Here is a 23,332-nt window from a genome sequence, read left to right as displayed (position 1 = left end):
TTGAATTTTTACATCCTTTTTCTCAAATAATAGTAGCCAGGATGCCTAACACAAAGCTTGAAACTAATTCCATATGTTGTTTCTATTATAGCTAACTATATCTGCTCAAACTCTACAGAGAAAAGTTCTACAGTTAATCCTTAACTTACGACTGGTCACTTGGCAACTTTTCGAAGTTATGACAGACCCAAAAAAGTTACATATGACCCAGATTTGAAATTCTGATAACTGCCCTCCCCCCATGGTCATGTGATTACATTTGGGGCTCTTGGCAACCAGCCTGCATTTATAACTAGCTGCAGTCAGATCACCACAATTTACATTATTTCTGCTAGAAATGTGATGACCTACTTAATGACCAGCATGATTTATGGCCGAATTTCCAGGCTTAATTATGGAGTCCTAACTTGAGGACTATCGGTATACATTTCTGTTCGTTTACATATCCTCCAAATCCTTTTCTACTGAAAGAAGGGTCAATGGATGTCTAATGAATTATCTACCAGCATTGAATATGAACTGGCTAGTCAACCAGGTTTTGAGAGCAGAGGAAATGGCCTATTCTTGTCAAAAAAAAAAAAATGCACTATAAAGTAAGGTAAAGGTTCCCCTTGCACATGTGCTAGTTGTTCCCGACTCTAGTGGGCAGTGCTCATCTCCATTTCAAAGTCGAAGAGCCAGCGCTGTCCAAAGACATCTCTATGGTCATGTGGCCAGCATGACTAAACGCCAAAGGCGCACAAAATGCTGTTACCTTCCCACCAAAGGTGGTCCCTATTTTTCTACTTGCATTTTTTATGTGCTTTCAAACTGCTAGCTCACCCCGTTACGTGGCACTAGGGATTCGAACCGCTGAACTGCCGACGTTTCAACCGATAAGTTCTTAACCATTGAGCCACTACCTCCCTTTATGTACTATAAAGAAACATAATATATTCAGACTGCAGGGATTCATTCATAGGCTGAAATATTATTTACTGGGATGGTCTTCTCTCTAGCAAACTTTGAGGTACCTTATCACTTCACAATATTTATCTTGTTTGAAAGCTGACATTTGTTGGCCTTCTAGTTTTTCTAGAATCTGGAAATCTATTCACACTGATCTCACACAACACTAAGTAAAGATGAAAGACGTAAAAACAAACCCACAATGAGCACTTTATTAAAAGTAGATGCATTACACCACTTGAGACCCTGATAGAACAGACAGCTATATAGCAATTAAAGCACAATTTTATAACACAGTTATGAAATCATTTCAAAGTCCTAAAAGGATTTTATTTTTTATTAAAATACAATTTTTGTCTGTTTGTGTGGCATTTGGTTAACTGTTTACATCAATGTATCATTTAAAACAATAGAGATATCTTTGCTACCAGAGAACTATTAATTATTGTCAACAGACATGACCAAACGTATTAGCATTTCACTGATATTGCTAAATATATCCAAGAGAGTCTATATAAAGCAATGCTGCTACCAAGGAAGTAACAGCACTACTTGTGCATTTATAGAATGGATGACAAATATTCAAAGTGCTTTGCCTACATGATATAGCAATTCTAACTTTGTAAGATAGCAATGCTAACCTCTTAAAAGACAATGATATTAACAGAAACACAAAAGAGATGCGAAAATACTGGCTGCCCATGAACAAAGAAAAGCAATGAGAAAATTATTCCCTATGCTGAAAACCTTTCATTGTTGATTTTTAAGTACAAGCCAAATACGTAGGTTCATAATCATGGGTTGCATTCAGCCCACCAAAAGTACCCTTTCCTGCAAGCATTTGCCCAGATTTTATTGCCAAATTTCAGCAGCACTGAAAGCTTCCATTTTCTCTATCAACCACAACCATTTCTGCTTTCTTCAATCCTTCTTCACCTTATAGAACATGATATAGATATATCTATGAGCCAGTTTGGTGTAGTGATTTGGGCTGTGATGGCGAACCTATGGCATGCGTGTGACAGGTGGCAAGTGTAGCCATATCAGTAGGCACGCAAACTCAGCTCCAGCATGCGCAACTGATTTTTGGGCCTTCTGGGCCCACCAGAAGTAGGGAAACAGGCTGTTTCCTACCGCCGGAAGGCCTTGGGGGGGAGGCCTGTTTTTGCCCTCCCTGGCCTCCTAGAAAGGCTCTGGAACCTGAGGAGAGCAAAAAAAAGGCCTTCCGGCCCCAGCGGAAGTTGGCAAACTTCTGGCCTCCAGAGAGGAGAATGTTTTCGCCCTCCTTGGGCTCCAAGAAAGGCTCTGAGGCCTGGGGAAAGCAAAAAACGGGCCTTCCGGTCCCACCAGAAGTTGGCAAACGGGCCGTTTCTGGCCTCCGGAGGACATCCAGGGTGAGTGGGAAAGGCCATTGTTGCCCTCCCAAGGCTCCTAGAAAGGCTGTGGAGCCTGAGGACATAAAAAAATGGGCCTACTGGGCCATCGCGTGCCAAAAAAGGGGGGAGTGCAGGGCGGTCGTGCTCGGATGCGTGGGGGTGGGGCACATAGAATTATGGGTGTGGGCATGAACGCGCACAAACCTCCCACTTTTGGCATGCAATGGCAAAAGGGTTAGCTATCACTGGATTAGGGCATTAGGCTAGAAACCAATATACCATAAGTTCTAGTCTCTGGAGAGCCTAGACCTAAAGTCAGGTGGGTCACCGCAGGCCAGTCATTGTCTCAGTTTTAGAAAGTAGGCAATGAAAACCCATTTCTAAAATCTTCCCAAGTTAACTCTAGGGACTTCCCCAGGCAGTCTCCAGGAATCAACACTGACTTCAAAGAACAAAAAAATAAACGGAGGGGAGAGATATCTACAGTATCTTACACTGTACTGTATTCTTTCTTTCTCTCTCTCTCTCTTTCTCTCTCTCTCTCTTATGTATATAACAGTATGCATTTGCTGCCATTTAAAAAAAACGATCAGAAGCAATCTCACTATATTTAAGAATAAGTTCACTGATTGTTAACATTAAAATGTATGAAACTGCTATTCTTCTCTAAAACCAATCATTTTCTTAGCAATGGCAGGCAATCCAACAGTAATTAGATATTTTCCATTGATCCATATGTGCAAAATCCCACTGATTTCGTCTCTTCTACAAATCCTCTCACAGCAAAATCATTTCTTATAAAAAAAAAAGGTTGGAGCTCTTATCCTACTGATGAGTTTATGCCATATAGATAAAGTAAAATGCAATAGCAGTATTTTCCATCCGCTTTGGTATACTTGACATACATTCAGTGAAAACTGATCCATTTCATTTTTAGATAATATCCTTAAACCTAGTGGATGATTTGACAATAAAGATGAAATAACAATCTTGTGGACAATGATCCGAGCCAAACTATCCATTAATGTTTAATAATTAAATACTCGACCAATTAAAATTGCTTATTTTTAGCCATCTTTTAAAAATAATCCCCAGAAGGCTGTTCTTATATGTGAATTCATCAGCGCATTAATCACAGTAATCCCTTCTTGCCAGTACCAGAGACAGAGCAAGCTTTTATCCGACATAAACATATGTCTTTATATTCAGCATTCAAACATAAAAACACTCTATCCTAAAATTTATTTGTATGATTATTTATACAGTATTTATGTCACATAGAATGAATCATAATAATCATGTCATACCAATACAATATTATAGTGAGAATAGATGCATTATTAATTAGCTTAGCCAAATATATTAACATGACTAAGGAAATATGATAATTAAGAATTAACACAGTTTTATCATAACATGATACTGCATTTGTATCTCATTTTTACATAGATGGAATAAACTATGTGTGAATACAGCTGTTTTGCCATAGTGCTGTAAACCACTGACTAACATAAAACATAAAGTTACATAATATTTTAGCTCAATTTGAATATGATATTTGCCATTGTTTCAATCACATTTCAACAAGAATTAAGCCAGGGTTCAATTTTTATAATTCAACAATTTCTAGCAAAATTTCATTCATTTGTTTTATTCATTCATTTAAAAGACTTATATGGTCACGCATTCTATGTATTAAAATGCAGATGAATTTAATTTAAAGTCAGATTAATTTAAGTCTAACTGTATTTAGTGATGTATTAGAGCATGTTATTTGAGGTAGGCCACCTCAACTAACATTCTCCAGTACATCACAAAATATAATTCTCAGGCTCCCATTTGAAGGTTCCCAAAAGTTGGGGATATCAGCAGAGGTGGGTTTCAGCAGGTTCTGATCAGTTCTGGAGAACCGGTAGCGGATATTTTGAGTAGTTCGGAGAACCAGTAGTAAAAATTCTGACTGGCCCCATCCCCATCTATTCTCTGCCTCCCAAGTCCTAGCTGATTGGGAGGAAATGGGGATTTTGCAGTATCCTTCCCTTGCCACGCTCACCAAGCCACACCCACCAAGTCATGCCATGCCCACCAAGTCACGCCCACAGAACCGGTAGTAAAAAATTTTGAGACCCACCACTGGATGTCAGCCCTAGGAGGTACACCACATTATAAAATTAACTCCACAAGAAGGCTAAAACTGATTTTATTGAGAGTGGCTATAATATTGATATATAATATATATAAATATAATATCTGAATATTTAACAAACATAATCCTGATTGTGCTGTCCGTCTGCTGCCATAGAAAAATGTATTTCCTGGGCCCAGCTAGATGGCAATTTTGTGGGAAAACAGAGGCATTAAAAATAATACCTGTTTTATTTACAGTTTCCTGTATTTCATAAGACAATCATATTAGGCCTATAAAAGTCCACTAGAAGACCACTAGATAACAACAAAACGGGGGGGTGGGGGGAACCAGACTAGATATGGTAGGTGCATAATTAAGGCCTAGTATTAATGTGCAAAATGGTTTGATTGGGCCTTTGATTATTTTTTGATAACTGTTTAGTATGGCCTTATGGCTTAGACTAGATTTAGTTTAATCTTTCATTTTGTACGTATATATTTGGTATCTGTTTTAATGCCTTCCCAAAGGTTATTTATCTGTGAGCTTTGTATTTTAAAACAAAGTTAAAAGTTAATTTCCCACAATTTATTTAAAGTTATTGAGATAACTGCATTAAATATATCTTAAAACATAGAATGTTTGGAATAAATCTATATTAAAAGATATATCATAGATCCAAAGAACTTTTTGTCAGCAACTTAAATAATCCAACTTTACCTTCGTTAAATATTGGTCTGAAAATAAATTTTACAGGAAACATAGGTTTACCAGGTGATTTTCATTACATGGTAATCCAACAGTCTGCTGTTAAATTCAGAAATATCAAGCAGCGTAAAATTGTTATACATAATAGAAAGACTAAATAATTAAGCAGTGTGTGCATTATTAAACATGAAACATCTTAAGATGTTCATGACTGGCAACATAATGGGAACTACATGAAATAGTAAAATTCTCAAGTGCTTAAAAACAATAATTCCAGCTTTTCTGGGCTCTGAATTCAAAGGAATAAATTTTCTAAATTTAGAGATTTTGAATTCATGTTTATGCCAGTGATGGCTTGCTACCGGTTCACCCTGGTTCAGGCAAACTGGTAGCAGCAGCAGCTGGAAGTTCCGCCTACCTGCCCAGACATCATCAAATACAGTCTGCACATGCGCAGAAGCTTCTGCACATGTGTAGAGGTAGCATGTGCAAGTGAAACGAGCATGAGCGAGTGAACTGGTAGCAAAGGTAAGTTAAACCCACCATTTGCCATGTCTCCATTTGGCAAAAAGTCCTTGTATGGCTGCTTTTGGACAGATCCGAAAATAATTTTAAAAGGTATTAATATGAGGCAAAGAAAAAAATACCTTGAACCATGAACTATTGAACTATAATCAGGTCACAAAAATGGGGAAATATTCTAATGCTCTACATTTGCCACAGTCTTTTGTGGTGTTTTTAATATGGGTATTAAATTATGGATAGCTTTCAGATACAAAAACCTGTAGCAATTTGTTATTTTAAATCAATATATTTTCCTTACTCCTGAAGCTCCTGCTACCTACAATTCTCGTTCCTATCCATTCTGTCGTCCAATTTTCCTTCTAGCATTTTCACTAAAGCAGAGAAAAATTAATTAGGCAGAATAAAAGGAATGGCTTTAGAGGTAGTGCTAAAAAAATAGCCTTCCCAACTATGCTATATCCTTGGAGTTTTCAGTGTTTTATACCTGCAAACCATCATACTGAACACAGTAGATTATCCATATCCTAAATTTGAAATGGGGAATGATGCTATTTTGCCCTTTGCGTTGAGAAATTGTGTTATGTTGAATTTCTTCAAAAGTCACTGAAGTGAGATTGTCATAGCTGGGTTATTCCATTTTAGAATGCGTACAGAAAATTACCATATCAGAAAATGATATGGGCTTCTATCTAATTTCTAATGGAAAGGTAATGTAGCATGTTGAAAACATTCAAATGTACAGTATTCTTGTTTTTCACAGGATTCCATGTTCCAATTTATTATTTTAGCTTTTTCTTCTTTTCTTGGCTTACAATTTTTAAGGCTTCGTATACAGCTAGGGATGCGGTGGCTCAGTGGCTAAAATGTTGAGATTGTCGATCGAAAGGTTGGCAATTCAGTGGTTCGAATCCCTAGTGTCACGTAACGGGGTGAGCTCCCGTTACTTGTCCCAGCTTCTGCCAACCTAGCAGTTCGAAAGCACGTAAAAAATGCAAGTAGAAAAATAGGGACCACCTTTGGTGGGAAGGTAACAGAATTCCGTGTGTCTCTGACATTTAGTCTTGCCGACCACATGACCACGGAGATGTCTTTGGACAGCGCTGGCTCTTCCACTTTGAAACAGAAATGAGCATCGCTCCCTAGAGTTGGGGACGACTAGCACATATGTGCAAGGGAAACCTATACCTTTACCTTATACAGCTACTCTCTCAGACTTGATCAACTCAGCAATAATCTTCACTAGCTGAGGAAATTGTTTTGTCTTATGATTTTTCTTGATTATTGTTCTCAGAAATCTATTGATAAATATATTTAATCAAGATTTTTCTTGATTATCGTTCTTAAAAATCTATTGATAAATATATTTGTTTATTTTACTACTTTGGTTTGATTCATAAAGAATTAATAGTTTAAATGAATAAATAAATATATTCCATTATGCCAGCAGTAAAAATCGTGCAGCCTTCTAATGTTTTCAGAAACCACATTTCTGAATATTTGCATATTTATGACTATTGATCCTGCTGATCAAAGCTCAACTGGAGAGCCATCTCAATCTTAGTTTACAAATAGGCCAGTGAGTTCCAAATTCAATCACTGAAATTGATCCATCTCCTAACATTGTGAATATTATTTCATTAATCACATCATATATCATTTTACATCGTTATTCAACTTCTCTGTTTTATACATGTTTCTTATAATTTTTGTACTAAGTCATGATTTATTGGTTTTGCTATTGTATAAAGAGGTAAATCTTGGTTTACAAATGTAATGATCAGGTTCAGACATGCAGTAAGATCATATAGGATTCAATACCTGTGTCAATCTAATCACACATTTCTACACATGCCCATTTGCTCCATAAATTTTAGGATTATGCACTTCCTGCATCCTCCTTCCTTCAATATGAACTTTTTAGAAGAGTTACAACCCCAGTGTTTATATGAATCACTCAGACAAAACTTCACTCTTTGGTGGCCAGAACAAAATGATACACCATACTGTTTTCTCTGTGCATGATGGTATTTCACATCCAGTTTCTCAGACTTAAACTCACATTTATGTGTGTAAATATCTATCTAGGAAGTTTGTATCTTTTTCCAAAGTTAAAAAAGAAGCCTTCAAAGAAAGACCATTTCTCATTCCAATATTTGAAAACACTTCCTGTTTTCCCCAACGTTTACAACTTTTAACTACATATACAACATATGTACTATTCTAGCAATTATCATTCATGTGCTTTCATTAATATATACTTCTGTAAGGAAAAAACCCCCAATAAATATAAATCAAATTCACCTTATTAGAAAGCAAATGTACTGTACAGCTAAGGTACCTATTTATGTAATACTGTATTGCTACAGTAAAGGACAGGCATAGGGAAATTGATGGCAGAATATGAAATGGAACAAAACAAGCAACTGTAATATTTTCCTTGAATATTCTGAGCAACATTGGCCTATTCTTATACCAGAACATCCTGATAATTCCATCTTCTGTGACGACTATATTAGTAATTTGTGGCCAGTTCTATGTGTCTCTGGTTCTAATCAAGGCTGTAGAGCAGTGTATAAAAAGGAAATATCAAAAGATACTGATTTAATTATATCCAATTTAATTAAAAACCTAGCATCACATTTAAAACTAATTTTAAAAAGCTGAGATGTACAATATCTTATCACCACAAGATATCCAATCCTTGAGTATAACCTATATGCATTTTTGAGCTCTATTCATGTGCTCTATGTTTTAGTATATCTGTTGGTTGAAAGAAAATCACAACCAAAGAATTATGATTTTGGTAGCATTCTGTTTGAAGAATTAGGATACTGAACACAATCTGTCTGGGAGTATCAAGCTGTGGCTGTACTTGAAATGATATTCATATTATGCTATAGAAAATTCTATTGCAACTCAATTAAACAAAGCTTTTAAAGAGTTGGACATATCACTTCAAGTACCACAAAGGTATTTAGCAACATAATAAATTGGTAGTTTAAGAAAAAAGCATTAACTTTAATTCATTAATTCATTTCACAATGCCAATATAAGAAAATGATAAACAGACCAGGCATATATTAAAGAAAAACAGCAGGAAGAGTAATTCTAGTAATTTGTGAAAAGACCTGTAAATTAAAATGAAGCATGACTGGACATATTTATTTGACCTTAAGCATAGTATAGATGATAGAATGTGTGTGCAGTTTGCTATGAAGTGTTACAGAATACAAATAACTTGTACAAAAGATATTGTATTAGTAAAGGAGAATTAAAATAGGCAGGTATTTCCTATATATTAATGGTTCACATATAAAAAATTGCTTTTTCCATATGAAATTATATGATTTGTGCAAAATAAACAGAATGAGATGGAATAAACGCTCATATCTATTTCAACAAGCCTATGGGAAGATCCAGTTTGTATTACTTAGCTAATGAAATACAGAATTAAAAACACTTGTGTGATTGGTACCTGTGACTATACATTTTTAAAATCTCTAGGCCCAATAACATATATTCTCTATGTGAAATGTCTCTAAGCAATATAATTTCAGAAGTACTTCCTGAATATGCTCAGAATTATCATTTTCTCATTCAATATATGAAATAGTTATACAGCTAACTTTTGTTAATCGGCAAAATGAACAACTTGTTAGTATTTGGCTGATATTTGTGAGTGTGTTTACTTTTTAAAAAATACAAATCAAGTGTCAATTGTTTCCTTGTGCTAATCACAATTCAAAATCAGTTGAATTACAATGCTTCAAAAAGAAATAATCCAGGAATGGTTGACTTGTAAGTGAGAATAAGGCCAAATTTTATTTTCAACTGAATTTAGTTTAAACAAAAAATACAGTATAGATCATTTTCCCATGCCTGGGTTAAGAAATTTAGGAATATACAAAGAGTGGATATATCTAGAATATCAAAACCTAATAGCACATTTATATCATCACTGCAAGCATAAGAACTTAAGTTTGTTTACAGGGTTTGATGTGAAACTGCATGCTATTTGAAGCAAAGAATACGAAATAGAAGAAACAGTGCCACAAACCTCAAAACCTAACCTGATTAAATGGAGCGTGAAGTCCCTTTCTGCCTGCCAGTAAACAATTTTAGGTCAGGCCTAAGAAATACCTGCCTTAAAAATGATCCAACCAGACTTGGTTGGTTTGAAGATAAAGGAAAAAAAAATGTATTAGTGTCACTAGCTTTATTTACACATCTGCGCTGATCTCAGTGCAGCAAGACTACCGAAAGCATAGAATGATTTCTGAAAAGCAAAGGCATGCAGACATTCTGGAACGAAATAACAGAAATGGTGTTATTATCTTGCTGAAGGTATCCTGTACTATGCAGTACAATAAAGGGACATGATGGGGAAATGGTGTTTGGTCATACCTTGCGCTTCCGATTTTCTCTAGATATTCTCCTCTGCCTTTTCCTCTCCTTTTCTTTTTCCTTCTCCTTTTCATCAATTTCTGCCTCCCGAACTTTTTTGATAGAAGCCGCGGCATGAGCCATTTTGGAAAAGGGATATCAGCTTGGAAGTCTCCGTTCCTGTACCCAGATATCCAAGGTTTGTTTATCTTACAAGGACACTGCCGAGGTAATGCTGGGAGCCAGATATTCACTGGGCAACCCTCTTCTCTCCTCCTCCTCCTCCTCCTCAAGCTGTCTGTGATAGGTCACAGCTGTGCTCTAGCCTCTGCAGCATCCATAATTCAGCATGATACCCTGAATTAAGAGTCTCTTGTGATCTCCTTGCATGAACACAGAATATGCACACAGTGGCAAAGGAAGAATTCCCTGCAGCAAGCATGAAGCATCTGAAAATTTCTCTGACAGGTGAAAATAAAAATCCATCCAATATAGAAGAGTCTCTTCACATTGAAAAGCTCTATTGGGATTCCTCCAGATGGACTATGCCTCTCAGAGGAAAGCGAAGATAAACCCACCTCTGTACATCCGCTGGAAGTGGGTGGGTCCGTGGGTAGATGGGGGTGGACAGCTCCCTGCTGCTGCTGCTGCTGCTGCTGCTGCCACCACCCTCTTACAGGGTGAGAAGAAAATGGTGCAGTCTGACTTAATTACTCGCTGCTACTGCTGCAAATGTCTCTGCTGAAGCGGATGACAAGCTACACAAGCCACCACTCCGTTTTTTTCCCCTTCCATGTTTCTACCAGAGCTATCCCTCCACCCTAAAGCAAAGAAGTTATTAAAAGAGGCCAGTACTGCTACATTCAGAGCAGACCAGCTGCAGTCAGTTCTGTCTGCAAAAAGCAGCTTTCTGGCTAAATCTGTGCTGGAGCTAAAGAAGGGGAGGGAGGAGGTCTGGGAACAGTTGGATCCTTATTGTGTCATTTTCAATTCCACAAGAGGCTGCACTGAGGGAACTGCGTTAAACAGCCAGCCTACTTCTGCTTGGGGAAGGGACTTAAGCAAAAAAAAAACACCAGGGAGCATAATCTTCTATTATGCTACTCAGCTGGACTCTAAGGGGGAAGGATAATAAAGCATAGAGTATCTTTACTTGCATTATATTATACGTAGCTGAAGACTGTCAAAATTGAGAAATGCTTAGGTTAGGAATAAAAAAGCAGAATGGCAGTAAAAGGAATTTAACAAAAATAAAAAAGTGTCTCTTATCAAACTATAATTGTCTCTCCCTCAGTGTTTTCATATACAGTAACTTACAGTAACTAAATTTTAGATCTCTTCGATAGCAAAACCTATAGCTGAAAAGTGGCCTAGCAAAATAGCAAGATGACATTCCAAAATATAATTTGCTATCTCAAGTACTTTGAAATTGCAGAGCTGTTGCTTTCTAGGTGTACCTAAACAGATTGATGGAAAATTGATCAGACAGCTGCTGATAATAACTGATTAAACCCATCTAAAGTGTACATGAATGATGAAATTATTTTACAGTATATTATTAAAACTATCCAATGTCAGTGCTCCAAGAGAGAAATTATACATCTTAAAATAACGTTCAAAGTACTATATTTTAAAAGCTATTTTCCATGTTTAAATAGAATTGAATTGATATTGTCACTAGGATGTAAACCAATATTTAATTTATATGGAAGAGATTTTTCTGTGTCATTACTTTCTAATTATTAGGGTCAGCAAAGCATTTGGAAAGGAGATTAAATAGCCTTTAGATTAGTATTTCTCAACCTCAGCAAATTTAAAGCGTATGGATTTCAACCAGAATTCCTCAGCCAGCATGCAGCCCGGGGAATTCTGGGAGTTGAAGTCCATACTTCTTTAAAGGTACTGAAATTGAGAACACTGCTTTAGAAAGCAAAACACAGATATGGGAAATGAAGGGAAGTTCCACTAAGATAAAGATTATGTTCTCCAGAGTGCCAGTGGCGAGTGTATCTGTTCACCAAAAGTGCAGGTTATCAGCCAAATATCCTCCATTCCTTGTCACTCAGGAAGTAGACAGTTATTTTATCCCTCAAATCACCAGAGCAGTGAGACTTTCTGCACAATACTAGTGAAACCTTAAGCCTTCCTTTCCATTCCCTGCTCTGATTTAGATTTAAAAATAAAAAGAGTATTCCCACAATTAATCATGTGGGGTTTGGACACAGGATTTATGGAACCTCCTTTCTAAATTAAAAGACCCATGGGGATTTCGTGTCAGTAGTAGTAGTCATTTACAGTTTAATTTAGATAAGTGTTAGTGAATCACTAATACAGAATATCTCCAAAACAAGTCATAGATTAATGAAATACTTTGGATTCCTGAAAGAAGCTAAAAGCTAATTTGACAGAAAGTATCCTATATTCCTTATCGTAACTCTGACTTTGGTACCTTGATGATATCATAACAGTGGAAATCAAGATGTTTATCCACCAATAAATAAATAGTTTAATTTTAAATAGGCAGAGATCAGAGACAGAAAAGACTTTTTAAAAGATATTCTACAAACATTTGAGGAATATTTCAGTTATGCAAATTTATTTCTGGAAATAAAAAATATAGACATAGAGACAGAGAAATGTTTGATACAAGATTATAATCCAGATGAAATGATGCTGGTGATGACATATTACTATGATGCCTATTATGCTCTTTATGAAAAATTATTGCCTATTAGTACCAGCTATTTATTAGATATGAACAGTTAAGCAAATATTGAAACAGAGAGAGTATAAAAAGCAAAGTCATGTTGAAGGTACTTTCTCTATCCAGCTATCTTGCAAACGTATCTTTTTTTAAATTTATGTTTCAAAAAAGCCTATTATTCTAATACTCTACATTTGCAGCCAGAGTTGGCAATTTGTATGAATGCTGTCAAGTACTAAATAAACTTTCTAAACTTTGCTAAATTAATATTGAAATCTTTTAATCTTTTTTTACTAATTTAATCTGTTACAAAACTTTAGGAAACAGAAACACAAAATTTGGGGATTTTGTCAGAATTCAAATTTAATTTTTTTTACTACTGGTTCTGTAGGCATGGCTTGGTGGGCATGGTGTGGCTTGGTGGGTGTGGCAGGGGAAGGATACTGCAAAATCTCCATTCCCATCCCACTCTGGGGCCAGCCAGGGGTGGTATTTGCTGGTTCTCTGAACTACTCAAAATTTTTGCTACCGGTTCTCCAGAATCTATCAGAACCTGCTGAATTTCACCCCTGGACTTTGTTTTTTATTCTTTGTTGGGTTTTTTTTCATCTGTACGTTTATGGTTGTTCTTCTGTATGTTTATGACCATAAGGTACATGTGTTAATAATATGTTAACAGTCAACTTCAAAAAAAACCACACCTAACAATGTCTGGCAAACTATTAAGCTAATGACTTAACTAAAACAGAGCTGGATGTTTTAATAAAGCGCAATTGTTCAGAAGTTCATAGGTATGATGGGATACCTTCACTAGAATTATCAATGCAAATACATTTCATTACCCAAATAAGAGAAAAAGTTAGAAATTCTATCAGAGAAAGATAAATAGCCAATGAAGAACACTAGTATATCTGATTCTTCTGGGTTCCATAGTTAGAAAAAATATTCATATATTCATGAAAGGCAGGCTGTATTAATGTAAGCAGGTAACATATAATCATATCTATCTTTCAAAGCCTTTCTTTCCATTTCTCACCAATTCAACTGGAGTTGTGTCATCACTAGGATGTTTAATTGTCATTACTAATTATCAGTTTGCATATACCAAGTCGTTTGTTCTTTATGTTTTCATTAGTACATATTTTTTTTTCCTTCAGTTCCTAAATCATATCATAATATCATATCTCGTAGCATCTTCTACTTGCACCAGCTGAGCCCTTCCAGAATCACATTTTTTCTGGCATAAATCAATTTTTCCATCATGCACTGTGGTATGCAGAATCAAATAACATATAGTATATGCCATGACAGTGTGAAAATTAATGGCTCTTAGATTTGCCTTCCATAAAGTCCTTTTTCTCATACACATACATACATACATACACACACACACACACACACACACACACACACACACACACACACATATATATATATATTTGTTTTCTGAGGTTTTCGCGGGTGTTTGTATATAGGTCTTTGGTTATTCGGGTTTTCTCCCGCGTAAAATTGGAAGTGTCTTGGCAACGTTTCGACGAAGTCTCATTCGTCATCTTCAGGCTTCACCTTTGTGCTTCTGGGAGCAAAGCAGAAGCACGAAGCTGAAGCCTGAAGATGACGAATGAGACTTCGTCGAAACGTCGCCAAGACACTTCCAATTTTACACGGGAGAAAATCCAGAAAACAAATATATATATGTATATATATATTCATTTCTTCTTCCAAAAAAAGTAACAATGATAACGAATTGCAGCAGAAGAGCTCAGAAAATCATTACATCCCAATTGAAATAAGAAGATGGTTTTTAAGAAGAGATAATACTGTATGTGCCAGATCATTCCATGATTTATAACAACGTCCTAATGAGTTTTTGAGACTCTGAGACAAATGTAGGGTTAACTGTTATAGAGCGAAGGTTCTTCCTTCTTCTAGATCTAGATTCCAGAAGTATTAAAAAACATGAATTTACTGTTTATTGTGGTGGTGTTAGTCACAGACTTTTAATAATTATTTTTATGAGTGGGTTAGCTATGTTTATTTTTATGCTAATTTTGAAAGTGTATTAGCTGTGCTCGGAACATTCTCTGGAAGGAGAAGGCCCTACTAAACTATTGCTCAGCAAATATACATTATTTTCATGCAGAAGATCACCTGAGATTCCACAGTAGGCCTGGGAAATTTTCCATCCCAGCTTGTGGGCAGCAGCAGTTGGAAAATATAGCGACTATTGCCAAGAAAGATTTAACTGAGTAGAAAAACCCATTTCAGTTTCCTTGATTGGAATTTTGTATCACTGAACTTAAGTGAAGCTTAGTTCTCAGACTCATTAGGAATTGGGTTGATAATCACTGTGTACCATAACCATTCTGGTAATTTGTCTACAGTTCATGTAATATTAATTAGTTCTGGGAGATTATGCTGGATTAGCACTTTAGCAGTTCTTGCTTTATTGGTAGTGTTAAAGTACTAAAGTATTATATGGGCACACAAATCTAAATGCTTTTAAAATCAAGTCATTGTGCAAATAAGAACATCTACCTTCCATCAGTTTAAGGAGTACTTCAAGAGACATATTTATAGTATCCAGACTGTTTTGGAAAGGGAATTTATGGGTTTAAAAGGTTAAATAGATACTTTGAACAACTACAAGGTTCAAAATACTCATTTTGACCTTAAACATTCTAAAAGTTTGTTTGTTTGTTTATTTGTTTGTATGTTTGGGAAACAAAAGTTGAGCTCCATTATGCAGTAGGAGACCACTAAAACAATATTATGAGTCCAAATAAGGGACTTAAGCTACATTTTATGCATCACTGAACTACACCCAATGCATATTGAAAGCTATGCAAACTAGATATAATTTAACTTTCCTATTAACAACTGCTGCAGAGTTGTGGTTATAGTAGTTTTGTTTTGGGGAAAAAAACTAGATAGCCCATCACAAGCAAGCGAATATAATTGAAAACAAGATCGTAAGCTTTGGATAATATTGGTTTTAAGATGCTCTACATTATGCTGGAAAAAAACAGGACTTATTTTATCAAAGTACATCAAGAAGTGGACAGTCATTGTCCAATGACTGCTGCCTCACAGGAATTAAGGAGATAAGTAGCTATAAGTCAGAAGACCAGATATTCAACATCCTGTCAGGGGGAAAAAAGAAATGTAATTTTGAAGAGCATTTTTCCCCTTTCTAACTATTTCTCTCTGGTTTGAGTGCACTGTGGAGCTGAAATTCTTGTACAAATGGCATGTAGGAGGTGAGTGGGAGAGGAAGCAGATGCACAGTGAGCTCAAAAGAACAGAAGATCAGAAGAAAATATGCCTCTTCTGATATTGGCTTATTGCAACTAGTTGTGGAAAGAAAAGATGAAGTGCAACAGAATTCCTTCAAGGATATTCTGATTCTAGGTTCATCTTTCTAACACCTTAGGTATATTCAAATAGTCTTCAATTAACAACCATAATTGGGACTGGCAGCTTCATTGCCAAGCAGTGCAGTTGTAAAGTGAAAAAAATCATGTACCATGCTGACTTATACCATCAGTTTCAGTTGTTAAGTGAATCACACATTGCTATTAAGTTCAATGTCACATGACTGCAACTTGCCGCTGTCTTTACCATTGACTTTACTTGGCAGTGAAAGTTGAAAATGGCAATTGACTGTTTTAACTGAACACTGGTTGTCAAGCATTCTAATTGTTTTGATATGGTTGTTGTGATAGCCACAACTTCCAGAACCAATCATAAGTGTCCTCATTCAGTGCTGATGGTTGCTGAACAATAAGCAAAGACCATCTGTATCCTATAGTTGAGTTTCTCCTGCCCTTAGAAAATACATGTTTGCTATATTCTAGATATCTTAAGTAGGTCAAATACATGAGAACTGTGTTCTGGATCTGTAGAACTCTTGCTAAACATCTCATTTATTGTAAATAAATAATTACATAGAAAAGGAACAATTAAGAACCAAAAAAGCACAGCTGAATGAAGTTAAGTCACCTAGTCCAGCATTCTGTGTCACATATGGTCAACAGATGTTTTCACAAAGATCAAAAGTTTGAACATGGCAGATAGGTTTTTTGTTATATTTTTATCCCATTTTCCCCCCACATACAACTTAAAGTGGCAATATTCCTTCCATTCTACTATTTATCCCACAATGCAACCAGTGAGTCTGAGAGAAAGAGATGGCCCAAAGTCAGCCAGCTGTTTTTCATACCTAATGTAGAACTAGAATTTACAGTATCCTATTTCTAGGTCAGTACCCTAAGCACTACACCAAACTGCCTCTCCTAATGGAACTTTCCAGGTATTTAACATATGCTATATTTAATTCAAAAATACCCATCCATCCAGACTAACAGCCATTGAAAGCACAGCTTCTGTGGATTTGTTCAGTCACTTTAAGAACCATCTAAAGTAGTGTCCATTGGCCATCACATCTAATGGCAGCAAAGTCTATATCTAAAGTCTGTGCTTTGTAAAGAAGTAGGTTTTATCAGTCTTAAAAGAAATACATATTTTTGTTGGTCCAGTACATATTCTACTGAAAAATATTGTGAATCTAATTTTTTGGGGCATGCTGTGAAGTGACATCATCTGTTTTGCTTTTGGTTTCCACAATGTTACTTTCTAAACTTTCCATAATGACAGGCTCTTCAGATTCTCTAAGAGTAGGAAGAATAATTGCTACATCCTAAATAGTAAGTTTTTTCCCACCCTTGGTCTTCTGGGAGGGCATTAAAACATGGCTCTTCAAGTTGGCCTTGGACTCTGACAGAGGTCCTCTATGCTGGAGATTCAATTTCAAATCTTTATTGTCAGTGCACAACATATGTACAATGAGATTGGTTGAGCTCCCTCAGTGCAACTCACAGTGCACAATGCAACTCACAGTGAAGACAGAAAATCCCTAACCCAATAAATCATATTAACAAAACACCCAGTCCATGGCTGGTGGATTAACAGAAAAGATGCTACCATTGTACTGATCTTACCTTTTGCTACTTGTCTCCATTTAATATTTTAATTATAAATGTAAGCTCCCCAGAGTCACTTTGCAGAGTTAGATGAGGGAGGGAGGGAGGGAGGGAGGAAGGAAGATCTTATCCAAACACATTGTAATAAAAGTGGTTCTTGAATTTACTAATCTTAAACAAGAAGCTAAAGAGGGAAAAAAAGCAATTTGGAAGAATCATTCTCAAATCCATTATTATGTGTGTTCTTTTCCTAAAAACTACTTAACTAAATTGGTAGCCTCCAGGCAGAGAAGATTTGACATTGCTGACTGTTTCCTTCAATGTTTAGAGGGGAATAAAAAAAAGTGCTAATATACATGACCTCTCTCAACATGTACGGCTTACTGTTCTATTCTGCCAATTATACGTACAACCAAATTTTGCTACAAACTCAAAATGTTTATTGTAGATTTAAATCACTAGTTCAAATAGTATAAAACACACTTCAGACATAACATTTGTTGCAGAAAACAAAGCTATTAGAGATTACTTTTCCAAAAAGTTCTGAAGAAACAAATGATAGAATTAAGGATCTAATAGTCAATATTTATAATTCACAAATCAGATAAAAAATTCACATAGCTCACAAGCACAACTATGGAGCTTTGGGAAGTGAATGATAGAATTTTGTCTTCCACAAAGAGTCTTTATCCCTTTAAGGTTTGACTACCAGTTTAACTAATTTTCTTCTTCCTTTCTAGTAGAAACCATGACTTTCTTTGCTACTACTTCATACTTTCTGACAGGTTGTTCAGCTTGGGACCTTAATTTGTGTTCTGGGTCAGCTGCTACAGGTTCCACCAGTGTATTCTATTCAGTTAATTCTTCAGCCTCTAAGTATGAAAACTCAAAATGATCCTTAATACTTTCATGATTTTAAATGCATAGAAAGAAAACCTGTATTTGCTGAGTTGGAGTAGATTGCAAATTGGATTCCTTAAGTAAAATCAGTGACAAAGCTCACAATATTTTATTCCCATGCAGTAGAAAATGATATTTAAGCGTTCACTATATCTGAAACTTATTTCAAACCAGTTTTATTGGTTCTGTCTCAAATCCCATTTCTTCAGAAATAACAATTTTAAGTTTTTTTTATTGGCTTTCTTCTGAGTCTCCAAACATATTCTTAACATCTTCAGTAATAAGTAAATCATTTTATTTGTCTTCTAAAAGCAGGTCACATTGTAGATCAATTCTGTGAATTGAAACAGATGTTATTCAACTCTTCTGCCTGCAAGACTCTGAGCCCAAATCAATTTTACCCTTAATTATTGTATTTCCATCCCATTAATATTATCACACTAAAATTGAATAGAAATACTGGAGTAAATTAACTATGTAGTAAGTATGTGCCCCATTCTATCTACCCTATTTTTTATACATTAGCAATTGAATATAAGATATTAAGGTATATATTTAGCCTATTAATTTTGAAGAATAACCATGAATAAGAATAGAACTATTATTAATTTTTCAGCAAACTTACTTCTCAAAAAAAATGTTTCCTGGAAAATTATACAGATTTATTAAATACTGTAAGCAGCACATTTTATTGAGTTTATCACCTTATGATTTTTATTTTGTTTCACATAGATTCCCATATGTAACACACATACAAACACACACACAATATGATATGCTATACTATAAATGTAATGAAGTGAACACTTTGATTTCTTTTCAAATGACTTGAAAAAACCAGCACCATGGACAGCACTAACGTAAAACTCAAGGTCTGAATTTATTTTTAATCTAATGCAGCAACAGAATATATTAGTATTGATGGAAAAGCAGATGTTGTTAATTCCTGCAAAAAGAAACAAAAGTTATCAATATTATCCTTCTTCATAGATTACTGTTCAAAAATAGTAATCCCAAAAGATTGACTCTGCCAATTTTAATAAATGTATTCATACATTCACTGAGTATTTCAGTCTAGGTTCCACATATTAAATCCTTTCACTTCGTTTCTGATTGCAGGGTGGCTTCAAAAAAAGAAAGAAATGTATTCTTATGCCCAAGAAAATTAATAGTAATTTGTAGCCCCCTGCTGGAGAAACAATACTTAGCAAGTGCTATGGGCAGATAGAATAAAGGCCCAATATTTTAGGCTCAAAAGAGGATTGCTACTGGGAGATATTGAAGTAATAAATATTAATTAATAACTGTAATAAGTCAGAAAATATGTTGTTCCTTTTCTTTAAAGATTAAGAAAACCACCCTTCTGGGAAAATAACATTGGAAGCTTTCAAAGGAGAACCAAATGGATGGAAACCATCTTATGTTAACAGATACGGCCTTTGTCAGGAAAGCACAATGTATAGCTCGGTGGAATGCTTTAGGAAAAGAAGATACTGAGGGCTCATTTCTTTTTTACCAGACTGAATTAAAATGGTAAAAAACACACAAGAGATTTTTTTTTCAGCACAAATTTTTCATCACCTGGCATCTGAAATTCTTGTCAACAATATGAGCAACAGCAATTGTAGGCACTGTTGCTATGCACACATCACTGTTTTCCACACCGTCTTTTCTTTCTGCCACTCAACATTACATTATAAAAGATGGCATTCTTTTTTTTCTGAGAAATGATTACTTGGGTCAATGGGTAGACCAAAGAAATGATTAATCCTTATTTCTTTGGTCTGCAGGGATTCCATATGCAGACAAGATTGTTTTATCTTCATGTCAATAAAACAGAATGGTACTATATTAAGTTGGAAACATCTTCCCTCTCCATCCAAAATCTATAGACTTACTGATATATAAGTATATAAGTAGAGCAAAACTGTATTATGGCACAAACGCTTATATATACACTGTCATTGCACAAATCTATCTGCTGTACATTGGAAGGCAGTCATTTTTAAAAAAAAAAAATCTTTCCTAAGCAGATTTTTAAGAGAGCCACATTCCAAATCTTTATCATATCTTGAAGTTTTAAATAGAACTGCTGACCAGCAATTACAAAGCAAATGCATTCTAAAAGATACTGATGCCATGGGATTATTTTGCTTAATGTACAGTTTAGAAATGACGTGCTAGAAAACAGCATCTCAATAGGCAGGGCTTTATGATTTTTTGAAGCACAGATAGCTAGCAAATAAAAGGAGAGTTCTGTTTTTATTATTTTGAACGCATTTAGGTTTCTCACTTTCTTGTGGATAGGAAAATAATTCCAAGAGAGCAGAGCTACAGGTCAGATTTTAAATTGTCATTTCCCATTATTGCACTAAATTTCTTTTGCAGATTACCTGCTGACATATCCAGTTTTGCTCTCTCCTCACCAGAAATCATATGGGAATTGTTGAATGCTTATGGAGAAAGAAATCTGTTGTTACACCAATTTTGACTAGTGCCTTTTTTGAATGCTACTGATCAATGGAAAATCATCTTTATCTATTTAGAGGTCAACACATTCAATGGGATTCATTGACCTACTAGAGCTCAAGGTATTGGAATATCAATTCATCTTTAAAAATGAAAAGGATATATAGGAGAAAAACATTTCTAAAATGGAACAAGAGAAATACTTTAAAAGGTTGAAGCTGGGGAGAGTGGGAGGGAGCGAGGAAGAAAGAAGAAAAAGGTCACCCAATTAACAATGGAGTTGAAGAACAGTGTGTTTTCTTCCACTGCCAAATTCAATACTTACAGCAACTCATGTTGAAAGATACATATTTTCAGAAAATGGAGAAGGTAAAATTACAACTACAACTATAATGTGGAGGGATAAAGAACACATGCATCTTCTCAGAGTCCCCTGTTGTTCATGACCTATGAAATATCATGGAGAGAATAGGAAAATCTCTACACTATTCAAACCCCAAAACCTAAGTTAGGATTGATATCTGAAAATATTAGAAGGAACTTCAAGTCTTTATGGCAGAAAGTAAACCAATTCCTATCAAAATTTCAGCCAGCTGGTGCAAATGTGTTAAAGCCAATACTGTTAGAAAGCTAATACTCCCCTTTTAGGACTCTCATTCTATAACTAATTTGGGGTAGAGTCAGGGTGATTGGATGGAGCTGAGTGTTTTACTGGCCGGATGCCCTTCCTGATGCCACGTGGAGTTCTTTTTGTCCGGGGAGAGAGAAACATCTGCTGCTACCTAGGATTGAACTCTCAGGCTTCTGAACGAAAGGTGATTAGCTTCACCACTAGGCCACCACGACGCTCTAAAGTCAATGAGCTAATGCAACCTGAAAAAAAATATTGAGCCAAATTTTCAATCAGATCTATGATAAGTCTTCCTAATGAGATCCAAGATGATAGAAGCAGCAATAGAGATGGCAAGAAGGTTGAAAAATTCAGCTCTCCAGCTGTCTTGGATAGGTATCAACATGTCTTAGAGATTCCTCATTGGGAGAAACTGTCACGACTAGGGTTAATCCTGATGCTGTGCCATATTTTGCATTATTCAACCCACCAATAGGAGGAAGTGATTTTGGAAGACTGGTTTCCAAATGTTTAAATGAGGAGAAGCAGGACACAACTAAAACCACAGTTCTAAAGAGATGGCTCAAGTAAACCAGGTTGAGTCTAAAATTCACATGTCAGAGAAACTTTCTGGTCCGGTTTTCTCTGATTTGAGTAAGAATGTTTTTTTCGCTCCTGAGATGAAAGAATGATTTACTGGGTAGGTAAATGTAAAGGTTCCCTCGCACATATGTGCTAGTTGTTCCCGACTCTAGGGGGCGGTGCTCATCTCCGTTTCAAAGCCGAAGAGCCAGTGCTGTCCGAAGACATCTCCGTGGTCATGTGGCTGGCATGACTCAACGCCAAAGGCGCACGGAACAGTGTTACCTTCCCACCAAAGGTGGTCCCTATTTTTCTACTTGCATTTTTTACTTGCTTTCAAACTGCTAGGTTGGCAGAAGTTAGGGCAAGTAACAGGAGCTCACCCTGTTACGCAGCACTAGGGATTCAAACCACTGAACTGCTGACCTTTTGATCGACAAGCTCAGTGTCTTAGCCACTGAGCCACCACACTCTACTGGGTAGAGTGATAGTGAAATCAGTCTCTACTGCACACACCTCATTTGTCTAGGATCAACACATGCACAAAGGAACTGCAAAAGGACTAGGAATGTATTTATTTAAATTTAAAGTTAAACCTTGAATTAAAATTAAACCTATTCAGTAAGGCTGGGTGGTCAACAAAGTTTAAATGATGACCACCTTTAAAATCTTAAAATATACAGTTCTGATATATAAATCAAAACAAAATGGCGGCAGAGAATAAAGAGCTCTCAAAAATACCACAATATTAGCTCACTCAGTGTCTACAAACTTCATGCCTAGGAAAACAACCGGGTTTTAAAACACTTTCAGCAAGGCTGGTGGATTGGAGTCCATCTGGTCTCAGGTGGAAAATGTTCCTCTCCTCCCAATGTAGAAAAGACATGTGATACCCTCCCACCAAAAGAGAAGGGTCAAAGAACAGGGAAGATAGAGCCCTCAGTCCTGGCTTTGAAGAATCAAAATGCCCCTTGTAAAGCTGTGATATCCATGAAAGAGACACAGCCAGAGCAGAAGGAT

The 23,332-nt window shown here is 35.9% G+C and overlaps 1 protein-coding gene across 15 annotated transcripts in view; it reads right to left on the bottom strand.

Annotated features, from left to right (window-relative positions):
- Positions 1-23,332, bottom strand: part of ANK2 (ankyrin 2) — a 323,704-nt gene that overhangs the window by 159,754 nt on the left and 140,618 nt on the right. For 4 of the 15 annotated variants that reach the window (XM_058193677.1, XM_058193687.1, XM_058193707.1 and 1 more), the window contains exon 1: positions 10,087-10,224. The exons of the other annotated variants lie outside the window; for them this stretch is intronic. In XM_058193677.1, the coding sequence (XP_058049660.1) occupies positions 10,087-10,209 (123 nt within the window). In that variant the 5' untranslated portion in view covers positions 10,210-10,224. Of the gene's footprint in view, positions 1-10,086; positions 10,225-23,332 lie in introns of those variants that run through there. 15 annotated transcript variants of the gene reach the window in all.

This window comes from Ahaetulla prasina, chromosome 8 (genome assembly GCF_028640845.1).
Source record: "Ahaetulla prasina isolate Xishuangbanna chromosome 8, ASM2864084v1, whole genome shotgun sequence".
Lineage (NCBI taxonomy): Eukaryota > Metazoa > Chordata > Lepidosauria > Squamata > Colubridae > Ahaetulla > Ahaetulla prasina.
This window is presented reverse-complemented; position numbering and strand designations above follow the sequence as displayed.